The sequence below is a fragment of the Urtica dioica genome, chromosome 1 (assembly GCF_054948205.1).
Source record: "Urtica dioica subsp. dioica isolate 48M chromosome 1, U.dioica_male_clone48M_v1_H2, whole genome shotgun sequence".
Classification (NCBI taxonomy): Eukaryota; Viridiplantae; Streptophyta; class Magnoliopsida; order Rosales; family Urticaceae; genus Urtica; species Urtica dioica.
Window position 1 is genome coordinate 483,016 of NC_142756.1, and position 24,167 is coordinate 507,182.

At 37.4% G+C, this 24,167-nt stretch overlaps 3 protein-coding genes across 11 annotated transcripts; all 3 read right to left on the reverse strand.

Annotated features, from left to right (window-relative positions):
* Positions 1–200: 200 nt before the first annotated feature.
* LOC149405968 (inositol hexakisphosphate and diphosphoinositol-pentakisphosphate kinase VIP2-like) lies at positions 201–12,094 on the reverse strand. 8 transcript variants are annotated; one of them, XM_089623041.1, is made up of 32 exons: positions 11,929–12,094; positions 11,705–11,775; positions 11,533–11,592; positions 11,256–11,302; positions 10,966–11,049; positions 10,353–10,416; positions 9,647–9,800; positions 9,377–9,447; positions 8,980–9,084; positions 8,542–8,634; positions 8,269–8,343; positions 8,089–8,174; positions 7,187–7,393; positions 7,008–7,107; positions 6,856–6,926; positions 6,676–6,757; positions 6,365–6,523; positions 6,244–6,286; positions 5,513–5,595; positions 5,246–5,308; positions 5,093–5,167; positions 4,800–4,916; positions 4,196–4,437; positions 3,906–3,950; positions 3,358–3,424; positions 3,039–3,110; positions 2,172–2,449; positions 2,030–2,087; positions 1,739–1,906; positions 1,494–1,568; positions 1,075–1,293; positions 201–668 (listed from the first exon to the last, which is right to left on the reverse strand). In XM_089623041.1, the coding sequence occupies exons 2-32, from the start codon at positions 11,765–11,767 to the stop codon at positions 597–599; spliced, it is 3,198 nt and encodes a 1,065-aa protein (XP_089479167.1). In that variant the 5' UTR covers positions 11,768–11,775; positions 11,929–12,094; the 3' UTR covers positions 201–596. The 8 variants fall into 8 exon arrangements, with proteins under 8 accessions (XP_089479167.1, XP_089477784.1, XP_089478680.1 ...); XM_089621658.1 differs by having other exon boundaries at positions 11,687–11,775; XM_089622554.1 differs by having other exon boundaries at positions 11,705–11,791.
* A 1,499-nt stretch (positions 12,095–13,593) lies between these two features.
* Positions 13,594–17,275, reverse strand: LOC149405969 (FAD/NAD(P)-binding oxidoreductase family protein). Of its 2 annotated transcripts, none has more exons than XM_089625939.1 (16): positions 17,191–17,275; positions 16,996–17,121; positions 16,873–16,932; positions 16,670–16,783; positions 16,504–16,591; positions 16,305–16,447; positions 16,123–16,224; positions 15,784–15,855; positions 15,575–15,674; positions 15,416–15,498; positions 15,163–15,240; positions 14,967–15,065; positions 14,843–14,893; positions 14,701–14,757; positions 14,537–14,578; positions 13,594–13,762 (listed from the first exon to the last, which is right to left on the reverse strand). In XM_089625939.1, the coding sequence occupies exons 1-16, from the start codon at positions 17,257–17,259 to the stop codon at positions 13,661–13,663; spliced, it is 1,386 nt and encodes a 461-aa protein (XP_089482065.1). In that variant the 5' UTR covers positions 17,260–17,275; the 3' UTR covers positions 13,594–13,660. The 2 variants fall into 2 exon arrangements, with proteins under 2 accessions (XP_089482065.1, XP_089482529.1); XM_089626403.1 differs by lacking the exon at positions 13,594–13,762 and adding an exon at positions 14,164–14,472.
* A 3,903-nt stretch (positions 17,276–21,178) lies between these two features.
* On the reverse strand, positions 21,179–24,051 carry LOC149405970 (uncharacterized). Its single transcript, XM_089625436.1, has 3 exons — positions 23,389–24,051; positions 22,028–22,600; positions 21,179–21,714 (listed from the first exon to the last, which is right to left on the reverse strand). The coding sequence occupies exons 1-3, from the start codon at positions 24,007–24,009 to the stop codon at positions 21,442–21,444; spliced, it is 1,467 nt and encodes a 488-aa protein (XP_089481562.1). The 5' UTR covers positions 24,010–24,051; the 3' UTR covers positions 21,179–21,441.
* Between the last annotated feature and the right edge of the window lie 116 nt (positions 24,052–24,167).

Below are 24,167 nucleotides of genomic sequence, written 5' to 3' on the forward strand. Positions count from 1 at the left end.
TATTTTTGTCCATTAGGAAAATGTACCATTACAACTTCTGCCATATTTTCTATCACGTTACTCCATGATGAACCTACGTATTTAGGGTAAAATGTTCGTTTAATATAAAGTTTGAGACTACCAATGCCAAGAAAAAGGGATGTGGGCCAATCTATCATAAATCCTAAACAACAAAGATACCCGAATTTCGTAGCTTAGAAGCGTTACACCAGTAAACAGCCTATCATTACTATTACTATTATTACTACTAAAGAATTGGCAATTAATGCCATTTTTTTTACATCAAACATTTGCAGACAAACACTGCATGTCGTTTATCTTGAAACGACATCTCTATTTACAGTTTACAGTCGTTTTTTGTATACAATCCTCAACGCTTATGGTTTATATTTTGTGCAAGAATATCCTTTCCAAGGTCTATTCATGCAGCTTTTGTATGTAAGAATATCTGGTTCCCGACATAAAAGAGCTCTGTTAGAAAAAGTGTACAATCTTCAAGGTAACGTTCGGTGTAGAATGGCATTGAATATGAAGCTTTTCTGCATATTCCTTTGGATACAAGTCTTGGACGGTGTTATCAAATTGGTCGCCAGCGACTAGTCTTGCTCAGGACCAGCTTCTCTTATCACTGGAAGCTTGAACCTTAGACCTTGTCTCACAGAAACAGCCTAGCCAGTATGCACGCAGAGTTTTTATATGGTAAAGCACTAAAACCAATGATAGCGAGCAACAATTTGAAATTATAATATTAACAATGATTGATAGAACACAGATACTTATCCTCCTGAAATTATAAAAAGCTTACAAGCATAGAGCGAAATGTGAAACTTAGCTGGGCAAGATTTTGGTGTGAGATAATTAGCTGAAAATTCTAATTACACATTTAATACACGGAAAGAAAACTGAAGACCAAGAAAATCATATGCCAGCCTGGACTTATCAATATTTTCTCAAGAGCTCAAGAATACCGGACTTCCATTGTTGAACCGGCAGAATTTCAGGTCATGGTTGGAAAATAAAGGCTTCTTACTTTCCATTAGAACTCGCGTTCTTATTGAAAGGCCAAAGATTTACCAGGCGTTCGAGCACCCCGGCGCTTTTGGAGAAATATCCGGAGAACCCAGCCGGGGTCGATGGAGGAGGAAAGTCTTCGGCGGGCATGGCAAACGGATGGACCATTTTCTCCATCGTCTCAAATGTGAGATATGATCCCATTTCTTGAAGCCTCTCCGGTCCCATTATCGGTAATGTGTGTTCCTGATGCAGCGAAGCTGCTGCGCTATCGTTCTTCTGCTGTGAACACGGAAATACTTCACTTATCATTCCGATATAAAATCTGTAATTGCACCGGAAGAAGTAACTGATGGGAATCCGAAATGATTAACAACCTGGTTCTCATGAACCCTGATGACCTATTTTTACTAGATCAAGATCTATTTAATTTGTACTTAACATGAATCTATGAGATACCCATAATTCAAATCATGAGTTACCTCCAATGGGGATAAATCTGCACCACGGCTAAAAGTCATCTCAATCCGGTACCTTTTAGGGTCTTCTAATGGAACCTGCAGTTTCAATTTGAACACAGCACTCAGCAATGCCTTATTGCTAACGGAAACTACTAATGGAAACTTCCAACACGGGGTTGAGTTTATTTCGGTATTCACTACGATATAATGTCGAGAGTTGTCATCAAAGAACGCTCAGTGCTCTCTTGCATCTAGCATCTACGTACCTCTGTGTTTTCAAACATTCTAAGTACAATGTAACTCATGTAGTCGAGCTCCTTGGTTTTAAACAAGCGCTCCAAAGCACTGTAGCAAACAAGGCTTTCCTCATCTAGAAGGGATTCATCAAGGTTGCAGTATCGGAGAACATTCATAAGAGAATGAATATGTGATTCCTGCCACAAATCACAAGCATCTTATATCATTGGAGTTAAAAAAAATACTACAAAACAACTACTATTATATGAAGAATATTATTGGTATTTTGCATAGGTGTTGTGAAGAACTGTTATACTCACCGATGTGAAGTACAGACGTGTTCGCACATGACGGTCAGGTGTCTTGACATTTGCATACCTGGAGGAAAAAAAACTCATGTAAACATTAGAAGCTAATTAAGAGAGATAGAGGAAATCAAAGGAACGAGGATAGTCTTTTCACTTTGGATCCAAGCGGTATTTGGTTTCCTTATCATCATCGTCTTCTTGTTCCATTGATATATCACTTGTAAAGCTAGACCTCCTTATGTCCTCAGTCTTGGTTTTGATTTTCAAGACATCATCGCTTTTGATGTATAGCTTAGAATGTGACTCTGCATCTTCCTTATCGGCCTTTGGCTTTAAGGGCTCATGGTTGCTCTTCAATTCGGCAACGCTGATGGCTTCGTCACGAGTGTTCCTCAGATCAATCAAAATCTTACCCAACAGTCGGCGCGCGATCTGAAATGTGGATGTAAAATTAAGATTTATAATGGAACAAATTAAACCCTTAGCACATAATGTGTTAAAGCTTCAAGCCACAGGAACCGAACTGCAAGAGCATTCATGATTTTTCACAATGGACAATAGTTATGCAATAAGTTTCTTTTACTACTAAATCATTTGAACCCAAGAAACAGTGTCATCTCAAGCAGTATTCTACAATGCCTACATTAATACCAACTTAAAAATATGGCACAATCCGACCTATATGTGATTTTTTTAATGAAAAAAACATCTTTAATGCAAAGTCACAATAATATCGTAAAATTTACCATTTTTTTTATGTAAGACTGAAGAATTCTATAGTAAACTCCAGGCTGTTGAATCATTCAATCTCAATAGCAAAAGTACTGGATCTGGACCTTTGTCATAAATTTCAGTACACACATATTCTGAACTGAATTTTTTAAATCTACAAATTATCATTAAAGAAGCATCAAAATTGTTCAGGTTCTCTGCTGAAAAGGAGAAAGCAAAGTGTTTAAGTCAACAAAATTTCTCTGAATCACATGCTCAAAGAAAATAACAAAGGAGGAAAAGAATCTACCTTTGAGCCAATCTTGAGCTTCTGCATCGGATTGATCCCATACTCATTGGGGATGACACCATCTGCAAGTAGCTGAAACAGGAATATCGTGAAAAACGTTCTGCCAATGGATCCGTATAAACAGTTAATACGCGCATCAAGATCGGATCTAGAGGCTTCATTTCATATATCCTCTAATTGTTATGGAGATTGCCCTTTTCTTAGCATTCATTCTGCTACAAGTTTTTGAAAACTCCCCAGTTTATTCGCAAATGCAGTTCAATGAAAAAGTAAGGAAATAAATCGATGAGTGATGATGTTGACAGGTTTGGCTCTGTACCTGTGCGACTTTGAAGAGTCCATCCAACCCATCCAAATTAAGATGTGCATTATGCAGACGATCATATCTGGCACGAGGAAAGTAAGAAAACGCAACATCACATCCTATACAAATAAAAATAAATACGACCAAACCAGACTGTTACACCTCAGTTTATACATTGTTTCAGGAGATATAACCGGGTAAATAACATAAATTAAAGATTTATGTGGAAAAGGAAACATATTCAGTGAATGACCATGAATTGCTGGGCTGAAGTATGCAAGTATATCTTTAATTAGGTGGATGAAATATGAGTTTCAACTACTCATGTATGTCAAAATGACAATCATACACAAATAATATTGACTTCTTTCTAAACAAAAAGATTCTTGAAAATTATAATATTAAAAAAATTTCTTGAAAATTTGGGTGGATGAAAAATGTCCTTGAACTTTTCCTGCCAAATGACTAAATGATTCGCAAATCGCAAATAGTACTGGCTTCTTTCTATACCAAAAGGATTCTTAAATAGCTTAAAGTTTATAAATTATAGACGGGAAACTTACTTGCATGAGTCATAGACATCTGGAATTTGTGTGATGTCGAACCGCCTGAAAGTAAAACATTGTATCAGAAACAAACATGTAAATTATTTTCCAGACCATCAAAACTTTGGTTCTGCCAATCACACCTGTTCAATAAACCTCAACAAATATCATAGTAAACCCTCTTATTTAAAAATAAATAAAAAGATCTAAGGTTTTAACTAGTGTTCCCACGTCCAGAGATTCCAGCAACTTGAAATCATTGACCTTGCCATGTCCACAGATATAAAAAGAAGTGAAAATAAACTCACATCTTCCGCTCATTGTACAACTCTCTCTCGAGCTTTCTCCAACGAGCATACATTAAAAGGAATCCTTCACTACCACAGGGTAATCCAGCAGCAATACGATCAACATCAATGTTAACCTTTCCCAGGGCCTTTGCTTGGTCGTACGGGGAAATCACATCATAAGCACTCGGCTCCGTAAGTTCTTCATTTTCATCCTTTGCCAGCAGTCGTACTTGTTCCGTTACCCTCTTAGTTAGCTCCACCTACTCATTACAAAACATGTCACTTTCCATAATCCAGTTAAGTGCATGCGGTACTAATCTTATGTAGAGACATCTTAAGCTACCAATGAAACTTTAACATTTAGTCGACAGACTGTATCGAATTCAAAAAACACGATATATTGATCACCTTATCACACACACAATTAATGCTGATTGAATGCAGAAGGAATTGTTGCACATTATGAATAGTGAAGAAATTGCTCAACTTTCTCTACCACTAAAGATTATTTTGTACAGGGTGTTCACCAGAATAAGTTTAATCTCCTTAGATATTTTAGGATTATTTCTACAGTGTTAAAGTGAGCTAGCAATATAAGCTTCCTCGAGATAAACGTGATTACCAATTTGAGTAGAAGTTCTAAAGCATTTGATGGAAGTCCAGCTCCATCCACCATCCACGAAGGTGATTCATCACTAGAAACTTTTGCACCAGAAGTTATAATCTCGTTCAACCTTTCCTGCAAAGATGATGCGAAAGGACAACATTTTTATATCACTACCTAATAAGATAAGAGCATAGCATCGGAGCAATGTAAAAAGGACATCTGAAACCTTGGAAAAAAGAATCAGTGGATTTCTCATTTAAACTAAAAAGAAAAGGCAAGGGGCACAATTTTCAGTATAACCAACAAACCTTGGCTTCTTTTATTTCAACACTAGCATTGTCAAGTCCATCCAACATAGATGAGTCCTTGCTTACAAGGGAAACCTGAAAACATGATAGATAAAGTCATTATATATCTACTTCCAAAGGCAATTAAAAGTATTTAAGGGAAAATTTTCTGACCAGGATTGGTGTCAGCTGACCCTCGAGATCAAGAAGGCCTTTGGCAAATGCAGCTGCGGACATCTGTCGATAATTACATTACCAATAAAATTAGGTCTTGACGTAGCAACCTCTTGGTTTATGAGTAAATGCAACATATATTTTTTAAGGGGAACTGCATGACTCGAACCTACGACCTCTTACTGGTATGGGTGGAAGCATTCACCACTTGAGCTAACCCACTTGGTATAAAAATAATATAAAAAGATGGGTACTGATTGGTTATACCTGGACTCGGCCCTCGTCAGAACTGTAGATTTTTAGATCATGTCGGTATGTACTATGGAGACGTAGTAAGCCAGTTCCTTCACCTGCAAGTTAACATATTATGCACGGTTACAAAAGAGCGTAAACAGAAATCAACACATCCATGATTGGCCCAAGAGACATAAAACGGTTATACTTGAACTTTACCGAATTTTGAAGAGGGCTGTCAACATATAGTAAGCCAAAACACCAAGTTTAAGGATAAAAGATTACTGGTCTCAACTAAAAGGACAGCTGTGAAAGCCAGAGCAAGAATGTGCTACTATCTTACTCCTTAAGAAAGCAACATCTCTTCTCGTGGACAAACCATATTTAGACCAACAAACAGCATTCATGAACTGAAACGAATAATCTAATTCATGGATATATAGTGACTTTAGGCACAAGTAAGAAGTAAATTATCCGTGCAACTTGGCATTGACTTCGCGAGTTAAAATAAGATTTCATGAACACGACATTTGGCTCAACAAACAAACGCACACACCTTGGTCAGATAAGATGCATAGTACCTTAAATTTCACTTCAGGACTTTTATACTTGATTACAAATCAATGGTAATTTATCCATGCAACTTCAGTTTGGATTCTTTGTGATTAAATAAATATTATATGAACTCCAGAACATGTATGTATGCAAGAGGTTTGCTATTGTACCCTAAAAAAAATTAATTAATGAACATCAATGAAGATAACCTGGATACACGTTGTTTCGGAAATATCTACCAAGTTCTTCAGCCTGAAAGTGTGAAAATAAAAAGCAAGATAAGAGTAGATACTATTGACAGATAAGGACCAAAAAGGAATAGGTCACCACCTGTTTTCTGCCGGCGTGTGTAAGCACTCCCCCGTATTTGAGAACCATTAGAGCTTCAACTGGCCGTTCTTCATCACCTTCACCATTAGCTTTTGCTACTTTGACCCACTTCAGTGGTTTCAGTTGAACCTTTCTATAGATGCCTGAGAAATGCCCCCCCTGTATAGAACATTCCAGAAAGAAGAAAAAAAAACGAAAAAAAAAAACGCGCAAATGATTTAAAGGGTGTATATAATTTATTAGAACGTCTCCTTTTAGATAATCTATGCTTGAGATATTTCACAGCTAGTTCAAATCAAACTTGAGTATACCTCTTCAAGCACAGCTTTAACTTGGCGAAGCTTTTCAGCATGCTCAAAGTCTTCTGCCTCACTATCACTCTCCCGATCTGGTCTGTACAACGTAAAGTGAACAATAAGAGTAGAAAAAATTATAACTTAGCATGGCAGTTGAAAAGTAAGTTGATTGCAAAATTAACCTAATAAGTGTACCTAGTACGGGGAACAAGCATTCGAGTGGCATCTAGCAGATCTTGTAGCTGAACAGCACTTTTTAGCTTTGTCTGCAAAACGCATAGGCAACAGCTTGGTTAGACCATACAGCAATTTCAAGGTGAAGAGAATAAAAAGGGGGGAAAGTATACTTCAGCTCTAGGCCTTCCTCCGTTGTATTTTAACATCAAATTCAGCAGTTTTTCCTCGGTGACTTTCAGCTTCACCTTTTGTTTTGGAGTTCTATCACCACTGCTCAAAAAATAGCAAGGCTAAGAGGAGAAAAAAAATGTTCTACCACAATAAGAAAATATGGAGAAATTAGACGTACTGACGAATAATAGCAATGACACATTGCAACTCCTCAGACTGGCCAAATGTACCGAGTAGACCACTTCCTTGACGTGTTATGCCCTCAGTAGGTTGGCTTGGCTCATTGATTTTCCATGGTAAAGTGGGTGGAATTACTGAAGAAAGATGGGGAGCTTTAGCATCTAAAAACATCTTCCTAAGGACACAAGCAGCATCGTCATAGTACCTGGATGGACATAAAGGAAACAAATGCACTTGTCATATTAAGGAAAGAAAAGAGATAAAGAAACACATTTTCCTAATGATGGAATTCAACAGTATTGTAACAGTATGAGCGCAACTTCGTCAGACAGAAAAGAAACATGCATGACTAAGCCAGACCAAGATCCACGTCTCTTTCCTTTCATTCTTTCTTTTTCCTTTTTAGTGGAGAAAAGGACATAATACATCTCAAGATCCTCCTCTCTTCAGCTAAAGATCCGCCGCTTTCTACCAATGTTTATTCCATCACAGGATGTGCTCAAAATCTAGTTGTTGAACTCAACGTGCTTATATGCACGGTCTGCATTATTTTGGATAACTCAATCTCATAGACTTCTGAAGAAAGGTTGAATTTAACTCAAAATTCAAAATTGATTGACGCCTTTTGTAATATTCTTTAGAAACAAAGATTACTTCAAACACATGTCTGGGACTAAGGAAACTAATAATTTCAGCACTTTAATGATGACGAATAGCTAAACTGAATGCAAAGGCTGTTGAGATCTAAGAGTCACTCATATTCCAGTCTGGAAGGAAATATTATATTGAAAAGTGATTTTGTCAATATTACCAAATTGTATTAGGCATAACACCAAATGATTATTAATATAAGTAATTAATTAATATATACATACATATATAAGAATCAAGAAAGCATACTTGTGCGAGTTTTTCACAAAACTCCAGCCATTTACATCACAAACATAGGAGCGCCCCTCGCAGCGCAAAAGATCGAATCCACAAACCTGCAGACAATAGAGAGGAATTCAACATGGAACAGAAGTAAACACCATCTTCTTTATTGGATCCAAAACTTAAGCAGCATAATTAATTACATACTGATTGCCTAAATGCCATGCACACGTCTCTCGACATTTGCTTTTCCATAGGTGTCAGTAACACTGGATACCGTACCTGCCAAACAAAATAACAGACATATGTTTCAAAACGGCACACGTTAGTGTACCCCATCACCTCCTTCTTGCTGCAATATGCACTATTATACACAGTTCTACGAGTAGCTCAAATATCAGTAATTAGACATTGCCAACAGGATTTAAATATTTCAAATTTCAAATTTGATCTGTATCAAGCATGCGATGTATGACTTACTTCCTTGCCATCGGGATTTCTCATGACTACACCATCAACCACAGGAGATTTCCTTGCCTCAGCATGCGCATACTCAGGTCCAACTGTATACACCTAGTTATTTGACAAAATATTGGAGAATAATGTAGTTTAAAACCAGAGTCCATAATGCAATAAAATCTAAGAGAATGAACCATAATTTAGGAAAAGGTAATATGATGATGACTTCCATAACACCCAAAAAGATGTCACAAGTATACATGGTTCTCTTAGATTTCCTCAAGAAATGACCCCTTTTACAGAGCTCTTTTTATAGAATATATTACACATTTATGATCAAAATTATAATAATTTTAAACAAATCAAAAAGAAGAAAAGAACACTATTCTGATTGTCACATCACATCCACTGAGAAACAAAAATTACAGCACAAGTAATCTAAACAAAAAAATGTATGACCTTGACATCTGTTCCTCCAGTTGGCATGAATTCCTCATATATATAGGAACCTTCACGTCTCACTCGTCTTGTTTCTGGATGGAACTCACTGGAACGGTTTCCAACCTGAAAGTGAGAAATAGACCATAAACATATGTAGACTGATACAGATTAACTTTTACTGAGTGACAGCTAGATAATCGAATCAGTGAAATAGTTTCACATGAATGATGACTCTCTTAACAAATCAAAAGCCAACACATTCAAACAAATACTGTCCTCACAAAAAAAAAAAAAAAAAAAAAAAAAAAAACCTTGAATATATGATAGTCCCTTGAATATGACTATTATTTTCTTAAATTTCTTCTTCTAATCATGATATTATTACAATCAAGTAAATAGCGACTGTAGAACTGACCTTTCTAAATAATTCCTTCATACCCCCTCCCGCTGAGCTAGGGTAATATATCATAATTCGATGATCATCCCCTTCACAAAAATTAAAGACAACATTTCAAGTCGAGTGAAAAACAACATCTGCAGATTGAATTAGACTCAAAAGCTATCAACTACAAATTTAAAAAAGGAAAATAGTTGCATAACTTTTTAAGATAACCATCCACATGTTTTTAAAAAAAGAGTGAATCCGCATGGGTACAACAAGTTTTCACTTAAAAAACATGCTTACCATGAATAGGCTTTTCCACGAATGGTTTCCAAAACCGCTCATTATTAACCTCAACAAAATCTTCTTCCTCGACAAAATAGTCCAATTCTTGATAAGGCTTTTCTCTATTGACAAGAGCATATCTTGGAACAGGGATTCCAAACCTTTCAAGACACTTAAGTGCACGATATTAAGGTATTAGTCCATATAGTTCAACTTTTACAAATCAATGACTAAAAAACAATATTATTAATAAACAGTTAACAGAATATCTAAGTACAAGATTTTCTTCCAACTGAGCATGTCTTTCCTTAATTTGATACAAACTTGAATAAACCTGAGCTCGTTCATATCAACTGATATTATCATGTTTATACGCCAAGAAAGATGACCACAAAAAACCAAATAGCATAACGTAAAGAATAGAATTTAAGACTAATAGATAAACAAGTGGACAAGGTAGAAAAGGGACAAAGCTTGATTCCTTTCCATCCATAGGTCCTATTTAACTCTTTCTCGCTTTTACTCATACAAACAAATGAAAGAAATTCCTAAGTCAAATAGCTTTACTTAAGGATAACTTGATATCCAGAAGAAGCCATGCACGCATGCAGCATAAAATTTAACATTCTCTTCTGCCAAACAGAGAGTGTTTAAGGGATGCCCAACTTTATCCTAGACATTACATACAAACTTTTAGAGAAAACCTGCGAAAAAACACACGTACCTCATAAACCTTTCTTCGGTCATGAAGAAGGTGCTGTGGCTCGAGTTCATTGACAAGAAAAGGTCTGCATCAAAGATGTAGTTAGTATTTTCAAACATAAGTAAATTAATTAAGAAGTAATTAACAGCCACAACTGTTGCATGAAATTTAAAACATGTCAAAAAATTTAGTAAAGTTTATAAGAAAAACTGGACAACTAATATATAGATGCATAAGTAAATGAATGATAGTATCCAAATATTTTTTTTTTTTTTTGGTGTGAGTAGAGATTGGTCTACTCTCTTAATGAAATCAAGGATTCCCCATCTTTTTGTAAATTTTCTCCGATTTTGTATTGATAAGTCTCTTTTCAAACACAGACACACACACACACACAAAATATATATATATATATATATTCAATCACAGTTATTTACCAAGCTCTGCTCTCTGCCTTTCCTGTTTTTCAAAATTATCATTCCTGTTAAATCATGGATAATCAGGGAACTGCCTGCATCCTAATGGTAGGACTATTCGAACTGAAACGCTCAAAACTCCTCATTTTTTTCCACTGAAATCAGAGAATTTGCAAGAAATACTACACTTGGAACATAACAAGATAATGTGTTCTTACTTTCGTAAAGCAGCATATGCCTCGGCCTTCTCGAGAGGATAGCCACTGGAGTAGAAGGCAATCAAGCAATCGCATATCGGCCATCTAAAACAGGGAACCGTTAAATTACATGAACTAAAGAGCCACTACTACATAGTGCAATTTAACGACAATCATAAATTTCTATATTATAATTTATACACATGCCACATGAACAACATACCTAACTGACTTTCCAGAGGACACGGAAAACTTGCTTAAAGAGTATGATTCAGCAAAATTAAAAGCAAAATGACGTCAATCTTGTTTACCTTTCTATTGGATCTTCGACAATGACCTTGTCTCCGAAGTATATTATCTATTACAATACACACAGTGAAATTATTAGGCTGAAATGCAAATAAGCAGCGAGATATACAAATTCACTCTGACTGACTAATCAGCGCGCACAATGTACTGATTTGCCAAATGCCAAGCAAAATCAGTGTTCATCTCAAATTCTTTTGATTCGAAAATAAAACGCAATTAGGAGGAAGAAACAGGCATCAACCAGAAATCAAATTCGCAGCTATTTATGCATCTACGCACCTCAAATTCGCCAAATGCTTGTAATCTATCAAGGATCTGTTTCATCGGCGCCGTTAACATCTACGTTCAGTGATAATATCAGCTATGTGTATATACATTATATATGCAAGTGTATAGTGTGTGTGCGAATCCGTGAACACGAACGAGAAAGGACCTCTGAACTGCTTTTCACCTTCTTTTCCATCACGCAGACTCCGATCGTGACTTTTCTTCCAGCTTCACAGCGTTCTTCCATCTTTCTCGCTGAAATATCAGAAACCTGAATGAAAATCGCGTTCTTCAGCGAAATTCTCAATTCGATGCCAAGATAAACAATTCGCAACGCAACAAAATAAAATATACATACAAATACGAAAATTACAACCACTAATGTGCATGAAAACGTGTGTATAGTACCAAAAAAATGCGTTCCAACTGATGAAGAGCAGCAAAGGCAGGCCTCAGGGCTCGCAGTTCACCGACTCGGAGGGGAGAGAGAGCGAGAGAGTCGCGGAAAATATCAGATATACGACAGAAATAAAAGACGAAATAATGATATTTCAGCGAAAAAAAAAGTAGTTATATATGTATGTAATTTGAAGGGTTGTGTTTGGATACAGGTACTTTTGGATTCTGGAATATGCATCTCCATGAAGGAGAAGGGGATGGTGACGTGGAAAAGTATGTGTGAAGTGTGGGTGTAAGGATATTTTTGGATTCTTTTCCAAATGTTGGCCTATGCGTCAGGTCTCAACTTATTTAAATATTTATTGTTTGGACCTAAGAATATTGATACGGTCACATTTAAGTAAAGATTCAATTGACAGGGATTTATGTTGTGGATTTGTTAGGGGGTACTAAATTAATGTAATTTATTTGGTTGGAATAAAAAATTATGGTGTTAGCGTTTAGATTTATCTGCCAAATGGTCCTGAGCCTTCTTCATTATTATTTATTTATTCATTGGGATGTGCTTAAAATATATGCATATGTTAATATTCTATTAATAATGTATAAATGCTACAATGTCTACTTGAACTTTAAAATATCGTCACACTGCAACCGAAATATATATAAAGAAAAACTCGATGTCTACACACCACACTAATAAGTAAAAAGTATAACTCACGTGACACTGCATTTTTATATTGTTTAATGCATATCATGATTCATAAACACGCTAGTGACATGATTATTACTGCCAAAATGGCATGCACATATTTTAAGTATTTTTCCTCCTGAACAATAACTGCAATTAGGAGGCAATATTTACCATTCCCAAAAAAGTATGGATTAGCATATGGAAAGAAAGTTGAAACAGACGTTAATGTTCCATATTATAATCTTCTTGATATATTCAGCTGTCAAAATTAAACATTATAATATATATATGAGCCCCCGGAATTGATACATAATAATCAACGCATACAACGAATAACGAAAATTGGCAATTTCAAAGAATTCAGTAAAGTCGCGACACCCGGTCAAAATGATCCTAAATCAGCTCACAGTGTGATTGACCATTTCGCACGTGTTTGAACATCTGAACGATTGGGGTTAGCTACAACAGCTTCATTGACCACTAGTTGCTAACTCTGTATCCATGGGATTGTTGGATCTACAGAATTTGGAAATATTCAACTGAATATGGTCTTTGATTGATTAATACTTTTTACTCCAAAGTCCATGATAGCATATCATTCTCTCTAAACGTCTCTTTCACCGATAATCTATGATGACTTTGTGACATATACATCAAATAATCCATATCATTGCATTTGCACAAACGGATAATGGGTCTTTATGTTATTCAGGATGAGACTGAATTTGGTACTTGACCATTTTTCTTTATTTATTAGTGGTCCTAGAAAATAAATACAATAAATACTCTCATGCCAATATTTCTATTTTTGTCTGGTTTTGTATATCAATTTCAAATGTAAATTTGACCATTTTTTTACATAATTTCAATGCCTAGATTTACACAAGTATCGTTATCCATGAAAATTTCAATATATTCTTCTAGACCAAAGCTGAAAATTTAATTATTTTTAAAAAAATCAGGATTTCGTCAATGTCCTTAAAAAAAGTTCTGTTTTATTCATAAATATTTTCAATCTTATCATACAGTTGTTTGATCCGTCACTGTTCACCCCTGTGCCCATGTAAAGCCGTCGAAGCACTTCAAAATCAAACCAACATTCATGGGGTGCAATTTCAACATCCACATAGCAAGTAAATCACACGTGCACTGCACATAGTAGCGTCATTTGCCAAAAATAATATGACATCTAAGTTGCAGACCCTTTTTTTATTTACAAATCATAAAGACAAGAATTGAATTTTCCAAACAGAACAAGACCCAATTGATTCCATACTTATCAAGACTACCGAGTCAAAAAGGGAAATTGATTGAGATTTTTCATAGAAAGAACTCAAGATATTGAGCTAAGATGGGTGGACCAACCATAGACATTTTAGGTTTGAGCTAGTGGAGATACTAGAATCCCATAGACAAAAAAGTAAGGTTTCAATATTATTCTTTTGCCAAAAGCATCAACCAAAGAGATAAAAAGGAATAAACTAAAAAAACAAAAAAAAAACCATTCACTTTCCCAAAAAAAAAACAAAAAAAGTCTCCAAATTTAGGTTATAAAAATATTACTAAAAGAAAGAGTCTCATTTCTTAAAAAGTGTCATCTTTCTATCAAGTGTTTTCAATAGTAACCTCTTAACTCATAAGCATCAAGAAAGTATTGTTTTGAATTTGGGCAGAGTAACAGGCTAGATAAATAAATAAAAACTCAAATAAGAGAGAGAGTTTTAAGAGTTCTGAATCTCTATACTAGAAGCTCTTATCCTCTACACCAAAGCTTTATCCTATGTCTTATGTCCTAGACGAGCATCGACTAATCGTGTACCAATTGTAGTCCCAGCTATATATCCACCAGACCAAGCATTCTGTAGTATAAAAATAAATAATAAGAAAAAAGCTCTGCATTCAGTACAAAATGTATGTTGTTACCTGGAAATTGAAACCGCCAGTCACTCCATCAACATTCAATACCTACAAACAATAGAGATTTTGTTTTGCTATGATGAGTTGTAACAATTTGACTTCATGGTAGAAAACTATATTTCTGGCATCATGGAAATTGACAAAAAAAAATTTCCCAAAAAGATTGTTACCTCGCCCGCAAAGAACAAACCAGAATGAATTTTGCTTTCCATTGTATTTAGAGAGATCTCGACATGAAAACAAAGAAGATTAAGCACTATACAGAAATATGTAAGAGCAGATATATACATATATATATATATATAAAGATACCTCGGATAGTGGAACGCCGCCGGCTTTGACAAACTCGTCCTTAAATTGACCCTATATGTACCAAATGTGACCACTTAAATTACTTCAACGGAAAAGAAAAATTGCAACAATTAAGTAATTTTACCTTGCCTGTAACGTCAAAATTGCAGTGCTTTAATTGAGAAGCAACAGACATTAGGGAGTTGTTTGGAACAGAGGCCCACAACTCGTCTCCAGATAAACCCTGTTTCAAAGACGTAGTATTCAAATAACCAACTCGCCCAGAAAAAAAAATAATAATAAATAAATTCTGATTTTCCAAACTATAAAAGATACACAACCTGACGATCTAATATGTACTTCCAGAATCTCTTAACAAGACCGAATTCTGGCGGATATGAATTAGACAGTTTTTGCTTCTGCAAATAGAAAGGAAAAAAAACATAATAAGTTTTACTAAAGCATATTACATAGGTTACCTAATCGACATATAAGGAATCACACACTGCACGAAAATAGTACTATCTTGCCAGTTAAACTAAATTTGAGAGTGACTGTCCAACAAGTAAGAAAAGTAATTATATTTAGCCGCACCACAAATTGTTGCTTGTGTCGACTAAGGGTTGACTTTGCGCTTTCAATATGCATATCAGGTATGAAATCGACAGTAACAACGCCTACATCCAAATTTCATCAAGTAAGATAATGATACAAAAGAGAAACATTCATTCCGTAAAAAAATGAATATGTTACCTTTGTAAGCTGAAGTGAAAAGATCACGAGCAGCCCAAGCAGATAAGCGGAGAATCACTGGACCACTAAGTCCCCAATGAGTTACCAGCATTGGTCCAACCTACGATTTTGCACAAACGAGCTGTGTTATATAGCATTGCATATCTATCCACTTAAAAAAAACAATAAATATGATCATGTTGATGATAGAAGAAGCAATCGGAGCATGCCTGTGTGTACTCTTGCACGTTCGTTTTCACGTTTTCCAATATCAGCTTTGCCTTAACTTTCGGGAATGTAACCTAAATATAAACAGATTAAAACAGACTCAAATAATTGACACGATTAAAAAATAATAACACTATTCTGAAGTCTCAACATACCACCAAAATGTCTGGTTATTACATTTATGAGCAATCACAAATCAAGATCTTGTTTTATTAATGAAGTTAGTTTATGTGGAGAATCGCATATGACCTTGTTAATGAAGTGCTTATGTTTAAGAAGCAGCAAATAAGGCTCTCTTAGTCTTAGCTAAACCATATGTAAAGGGGAGCAGAGAAAAATACTCCTGACAACTCTGTTAGCTGTGAATCCGAATTCTTGAAAGTGAAGAGACTTGGAACTGGGTCCACGATTGAGTGACCCAGCTGCGTAGCAAGACTGTATCCCTGCAAATAAATCATTTCAAAACCCACAAACATAAGAGCTCGAAAAGCCACATCATATGCATATATATATCATCACCGACCTGAGCACTACTACCAGTAGCAATCAAAAGATAGCGAGCCTGGACACGCTCAACTGGGCTAACCGAATTCTGCTGAACGCCGATAACGAATTTTCCGTCAATCACAGAAGCCGTTTTCACGGCTTTCCCGGTCTGCATAGAAACTGGCGATCGGTGTTACAAATTCGTCTTAATATAGGGGGGTAAAATTTACGATTACCTCCGGCGCGTTGTGCTTCGGAGATGAGACAGTCGATGATGGTGGAAGAGCAATTGCTCACGGGAAACACCCTTCCGTCTTCCTCGACCTACACAGCGACGACGACGAGAAGAGTTAATTGATGTGTTGCCACAATATAAGCGACAAAGCTTGCGAGACAGACAACCTTCAAGTCCACTCCGTGGTCGGAGAACCACGACATTGTATCGATGGGCCCGTGGGTGTCGAAGAAAGACCCTCTGAACTCCTTGTGACCTCTCGGGTAGTTCTCTGCCAAAACCTAGATAAAAACGACTCGTCGTCGTTGCAACACGTGTACCTATCTACCTCGGGTGGGTGGTATTAAGAAACGATAAAGAGGTAACGTACCTTGGCTTCGAGGCAATGGCCGTTGGTGACGTTACATCGACCACCACCGGAAATCTTGACCTGCGCGTTCCCTCAGAAATAAGCAGCTAGAAAAAGCGAAGGAATCAAACAAGAGAAAGAAACCTTTGATAAAGGCTTGGCTTTCTCAAAAAGCAAGACATTGAGGTTTGGGGCGACATTCTTGGCTCTAATTGCGCCGTAAACACCGGCAGCTCCACCGCCAACCACAACCAACACCTCTTCACTCGCCTGTAACGCATCTTCACATATTACACAGGTATAAGTATAACCATATGTGAAGAAGAAGAAGAAATCAACCTTATGGGCTATGGGAATGGCAGTGGCGGTAAATACTCGGCTGAGAATGGTAGAAGCGTACCACTTCATTTTCGTGCCCGGTTCACTTACCTTCCCCTTTTTATTATTGTTTTTTTATTAGTAAATAGGCTAAAATATGGCGGCATAAATATTAATTTTTTATAAATATACACTTCAATATATACATATAAATATATTTTTAAATCTTAGATAAATAACCATTTTTATGTATTTACAGACGTAAATCTTAGATAAATAGTCACCTTCATATATTAGGTCACATCATTATTTACGACTATTTACTTAAAATTTACTAAACGCTGGCTATTTAGCAATGTCAAACGTTTAAGTTAGTTATTTTTCTAATTTTTTTAGGGTTATTAAGTTATATAGCCACACGGTTATAGTGAATTGAGATATAGTGCACATTTCGTTAATTTCTTGTAAATAGCCAAGTTAACTTATTAACAGATCAGTAAAAGACTTATTTAATCCAGCTAAACATATAAAAAAAAAGGTAGTTAATAGACTGCCACGTATGCAAGTTGACTATTTACAAAGTATTTACCAAATGTTGGCTAATTTACAATTCATATAATTTAGGTGGGCTTACGTAGCCAATTTTTTTATTTGTTTTTTCCACGATAAAAATACATAATATTAGATTTATGTTGCACTATTGATGATAATGCGTAGCGTCATTTCTCTATTCCATGGTTGTTTGTATCTGTGTAATTGAGAAGCTGACAAGTCGTTGTGTCACGCTGTCAACTGTAACGAACCATACGACGACTATGTATAAAATACTCATTTGCTTCACTCTGAAGCTTTGAGGTTCTCTGCAATTCAATTCTCCAATTCCTTCTCTCTCTCTAAAGTTCTTACTGGTATCAGAGTTTTTTGTTAAAATTTCTTTTTGATCGAGCAAGTCTGCTATGGTTGACCCCGTAGCAATGTTTCAGAACGCTCCGAACTTCGCTCCTCATATGAATCCGCTTGGAATTTGTCTAAATCGGCACAAATTCGTGTTATGGAGTTCTCAAATACTACTAACCGTCAGAGCTCATAGATTTGAAAGAATCCAGCACCAATTCCATCTCATCTCATCGAAAGCGTCACAGATTCAGGGCAAGCTACAATTCGCCAGCCTAATCTATAGTATCAGAACTAGGTAAGGTATGTGGTGCCTCTAGCGAGCACTCCGACGCTCAACATTAATCTAATTGCTATGCTTGAGGTAGGGACATCGATATTCGTGGAAAATATAGATTTATGGCTCGATCAAAGGAAACTGTGTACGGAGAGTTCTCGACATCGTTTCACAACTCTAGAATCGAGTAGAGAGTGTTTAGAAAAACTTACCTAAATCCCTCTGAAGAAGGGGTATTTATAGTGAGGAGGAGGGCTGAAAAAGCTCTCCTGGGCGGAGACAAGATGCGCGACAATCCTCGGCGCGTGGGTGAGCGAGTGCTCACGCGTGCACGTTCGAGTGCTCACGCGTGCACGTTCGAGTGCTCGCATGCGCGTCACATTGGCGATGGGCGCGAAGCACTGTGGAGGATGCATCGTTTACACATGCACACCTACAAAGTCTTGAAAATCACATGAGCTACTTGGCTATTACTTTAAGCCGATTAGAAGCTGATATCTCGGAGGTGCCACCGGAGATCATCGTCGACAAATCCTTGCCCATTTTTTCAATGGAGAAAACGCCTCACAACTTCATATTTGACGAGTCATCTACGAAGACGTCGAAGGCCATGAATTGCAAAGTAAAAAAGATGAACTCCCACTTAGTATACTAAAATTGATAATTGCAAATTTCGTCGACAAGGATCCAATGAGGCTTACTTCCCATCCACCAACAAAAGAAATGAGCTTTTAAACTCCCAAAGTTTACGCAATCAAATCGAAATTAGTTGGTGCGCCACACGTTCTCCATTCGTATCATGCCAAGCTCGAGGGCATCCAATGCAAAGATCCATTCGTGGTGGCGTACTCGATTTTCCACTGGAGAATACCGTATTTTGAATAACAACATTGACTTCACGTCGAGTGAAAGAAGCTAAATCAATCGCTTCTCGAGAGGTAACCTGAGGTTTTTTTTATAAGTTTTGTTTTTAATTTTTTTGTTTATGTCTTAAAAAAAAGAGATTGTACTACAATATAGCTCCCTTGTAATGCGGTCTGCATCATTTTTTGAAAAGTTTCTCTATGTTAAAAGCTCGTTCCAACTCAAATAAAGCTCATTCGAATTCTAATTAAAATGGGACTTCGGGATTTTGACCTAACACACTTAGACTATGATTTTTAGAGCAAAAGAAGAGCCATACAAATCACGAAGAGAGAATAGGACTTTCGACGACAATCGGAGTACAAACGATTTTCCTGTGGAGTCCGTCTCGACTCCCAAACTCATTCTATCTTATTTCTCTTTTCTATTGCTTGTATTATTTTTACTTAATTATGTCTAGTATGTTTTAAACGGCTAAGGAGAATCTCAATCCCAAAAAGCGAATTGAAGATCTTGGTGTAGACTACATTGCTTCTTGTTTCTCGTATTGAAGTTGTTACCTCTTTTCAATTTGTTCGTTGTTATTGAATTGTTCTGATTCTGTTTGGATTGGTCACCTAGATACGAATATTATCGTTCATTGCCATACTCGTAATTTTAATCCTTGATTGTTAAGGTTGTTAGTAATTAGTGATGCGACTACGGGTACAAGTTTCGCAAGGATCTCGTGCACGTAGTGAAAAGAATAACCGATATTAATTGAATCATGCGTGTTAAATTTACATCGTTCTGTTCATCTAGCTTTTTGAATTCATTGTTGTTGTTAGATTAAATCTAGGCGCATGTTCATTAGGTCGTTTAACAATTAGAGATTTTTATCGGCGCAGCGTCATAATTTGCTAATATCGAAGGATTGCGGAGATTATTGGACGTGTGTGTCAATTTTTTTGTGGACACTGATTTCATATGACTTGCGTGAGTATTATCGAACCAAGATCGAAAAGAATTGTTGCGAGAGCGAATGAAACACTAACAGTGTCTTTTTGTCATTTGGTTTTCTTTGTTAAATTTATAATTTCAAAAAACCCTCGATTGTTTGTATTATAGTTATTTTTCCTGAAATTAAATAATTATTTAATTAATCTAGGTCCTTGTGGGTTCGACTCTTATTTGCTGCTATACTTGGTATTCATTTAAGGAATTTATTTTTTTATCACAGAACGACACGCATCACTAACTTGAACAGTAAAATAAAATAAAATAATTGAATTCAGTGTTTGTTTGATAACTGCCATAATACAACTCAAAAAAATTTCATGCTCTATTTTGGTTTTATGAAAGAAATCAAAAACAATTTTTTGGTGTTTTTCAAATTTTTCACTCAACTTTTTAACTTTTTTTTACTATCTCCTCTTGACATCTCATTCTCTACTCTCAACATCATTTCATCTTCCTCACTTTCGATTATCGAATTTGTTTTCATTCCCCGGAAAACTCAAACTTTACAACTCTAGAGAGAAAATTTTACAAATTTGGCAAGAAAACTTTAAACTCCAATATCTCAACAATCGGAACCCCGTTTCACAAACTGTAAATTGGGTCATTGTCTGACAGTTTTTACTATTTTTAGTCAAAATTAAGTTTCAAAATCTGACAGTTATCATTCCGACTTCGACGACAAACGTGGTATTTTTCGGTGACTTTGTGATCAATCATCAAAACGAAAGATACGACAGTGATATTCGCAGCAAAAGCTTTCAAATAGAATATATATAAACGGCTAATTCTATTGTGGATTATTACGCTACAATTACAAAAAAAACTAAATTAAAAAAAACTGAAATTCATACCAAACAGTTATTTGAAGGCGACTACAAAAAATTATTAGACTACAACTATAAAAACTGAAAACATAAAATAAAAAACTACCAAAGGGACATTGAAATTTTGAGAACCGAAAAAAATAAGCGTTCTTTACCATTATTGATCAACTCCAATAAATATATTTCCTTTTACAACATCCGCTGTAATTTAACGGCTTTCCAATATAACAGGAAGTGAAAGGAAAAAAAAATCATAAAAACAAAAAAAATAAATTAAATTGATTTATATAAGCCCTCGTCCCAGATGCTTAATTAACATAGAGACCAAGAAAAAAATTAAATATGCAAAATCTATATGGACATCTCAAAAACAATATGAATATTTCGATACCTGAAAAAAAAAAAAAACACCAGCTAGGGAGCAGCAGAGTGTGTGTTAGCGAGAACGACGACATGCATTTCGGCGTTGTTGGGAGGAAGATGCAATCGGAGAGGATATAGCTTTCCGTTGAGAAGGTTCCGTGAGCACACCTCGATTCCGTCCAGCTCCGTCTCCTCCGTTAGTCTCTGCTTCAGCTCTTGGATGTTGTTACCGTTGAAAATGAATGACGTCTCTGGTACGTCATCCAAATCATCTTCTGTCCCGTCCGATACTCTGTAGTATATCTTCCTTCCTTCACATTTCACCTTCACAAAAATTAAACTACATTTAATTTAATTTGTGATTTATTCCGTGATCGGTGTTAGTATACCAAATTCCGACCGTGTGAAATCTCAGTTTAGAGAGAAATGACTACACATTACACAAAACACTCAAACCGGTACGCTTTTCAATACCTGCGACAATGGTTGGTAAAATATAATCTAAAATTTCATCTAAATACACATTACTTTATTTTTGTTTGGTTAGAAGATCAACTTGACAAATTCGAGTAGCTTGATGGAAAATGCACAATATTTTTTTTTTTTTTGGTAAAAAAAGCCATGAAAAATAACAAACCTCGTGTTGGGGAGAGAGGGTGTCCGACGACTCGGAGTCGGAGTCGGAGCCGGAATGTGGAGGGCCCAAGGGCGAAGGAGTCGGAGGAGGCATAATCCGGCGTGGCGGGTCGGCGGGTCGGAGGTCCACGAGCTCGACGTCCCAGAGGACCCAGTCCTGGGTGGCGGTGCGGTGAGGCACGTCGTGGGTGACGGAGTTGCGCCAGGGCGGGACACCCCCGTTGGCGCGCAGGAACTGACCGTAGCGCGTCCGCAGCCGCACCTGCACGCCCTCCCCCACCGCCTCCCATTCCACCGACGAGTCCAGCCGCCCGCCACGTGGCAGGCTCTGGACGACCTTCTTCCCCGTCATGCCCAGCAGGAACGGCATGTTCGACGCCGTCAGGTACTTCCCGAAGCAGCTCTTCAGCCGCACCGCCCCGTCCCCCACGCGCTCCACGCTCCACCGCGCGCCCCGGCCCGACCCCTCGCGGCCCTGCTCCACGCGCTCCTCGTCCTCGGCCGCGATCAGGTACTTGTCGTGGTGGCTCCGCAGACGCACCGCGCTCGCCTTCTCCAATACCTCCATCGCGCTCTGATCACAACAGCGATATGATTATGAGATGAGAGATTGGTTTGATGATGATTCGTGATCTCGTCAACTTGTGTCATTCTCGGCGGTTAATATTGCTTCAGAAAAATAGTAATTAATCTGTTATTATAATGCAACCATGCACGTCTCTTATTGGTCCACGCGTTTCAAGTCCACGAAATAAATAAAGTATGGGTGATCTTTAGTAATTTTATTTTTATAATAATAGTAATAACAAACTATTTTATGTGGTAGTAAATTTTGAGAGCCAGGCAGTACGACAAAAGGACCACGTGAGCGATAACTAATAATAAAAGAGAAAGATGAATATAAGAACAGCAAGTTGAAATATGAAATTAAATAGAGGAATAATAGACAGAACATCCACGTTTAGTTGTAGATCTAGTCTAATCATCTTCAAGTTAGTTGGCGAAATCCAGCCTATATATAGACTTTTCAATCCCTCAAATCAATTTTCTTTCCCCCCTTGATAAATGCAATTGAAAAGTCTCTTTTATCTTTAGGAAACTCCAAATCAATAAGTATGCAAAAATGAACAATCCATGGAAATGAATGTTGAACGTTCAACGACATCCCCTAGCTCATTTATTGTTGATCATTTTTCAAAAACCATTTTTAAAATTTAAAAACCACCAAAAAAGAAAGAGAGAAAGAGAGCTAAATTATTTCTCAAAACTCATCCCATTCCCATCCAACTCGGCAAAAGCAAATTTAACCGTTGACTAAAAAAAAAATTAACAATATAGCACTTGCAATATACAATGCCATACCTCTCTCCGGCTCCCTAACTCCGACCCAGATCGAAAGCTCATCGGCGACCCATAATCGGAGCCGTCCTCCTCCGACGACCCAAAGCTGGAGCTCCCCAGCAAGAGCCGACCGGCCACAGACTCCTCCTCCGTCATCAACGCCACCACCGACACGTCAACAACCTCAACAAACCACAGAATCCAGTTCTGCGTCTTTGTCCGGCGTGGCACGTCGTGCGTCACCGAGTTCCTCCACGGCGGAGCACCACCGTTGGCCCGGAGGTACTTCCCTTTCCTTGTTCGAAGCCTCACGCGGCCGGACTCGGAGCCGTCGGCCCTGGGCTCCCACTCTGCCGGAGCCGCCTCGCACTTCCTGGGCGGCAGTGCCAGCTGGCACACCCTCTTGCCGGCCGTGCCGAGGAGGAACGCGTCGTCCGTCGCCGTCAAGTACATGTCTGGACGGAGGAAGCTCTTCAGGCGGATGACGTGGCAGTCGTAGTCGACGAGCTCCACAGCCCACCAGGCCCGCCGTGACGAGGGGTTGCGGTCTTGGCGGACCGTCTCGCCGTCTTCGTCGGCGAAGAGGTACTTCCCGTGGTTGCTCTTCAGCCGTACGGCCTTGGCCGTGTTGAAGTACTCCATTCTGCTTTCTCAAAAATGAATCCACAAGAGAGTTTCATTTGTTTATTTATTGATGCCAAAGCGAGCGTTGACTTAATGGGGATTGTGTTACTTTTTTTTTTTTTTTTTTGGTGATCTGTGATTCTCATTATTATTTTTTACTGCCTGACACGGCTAAA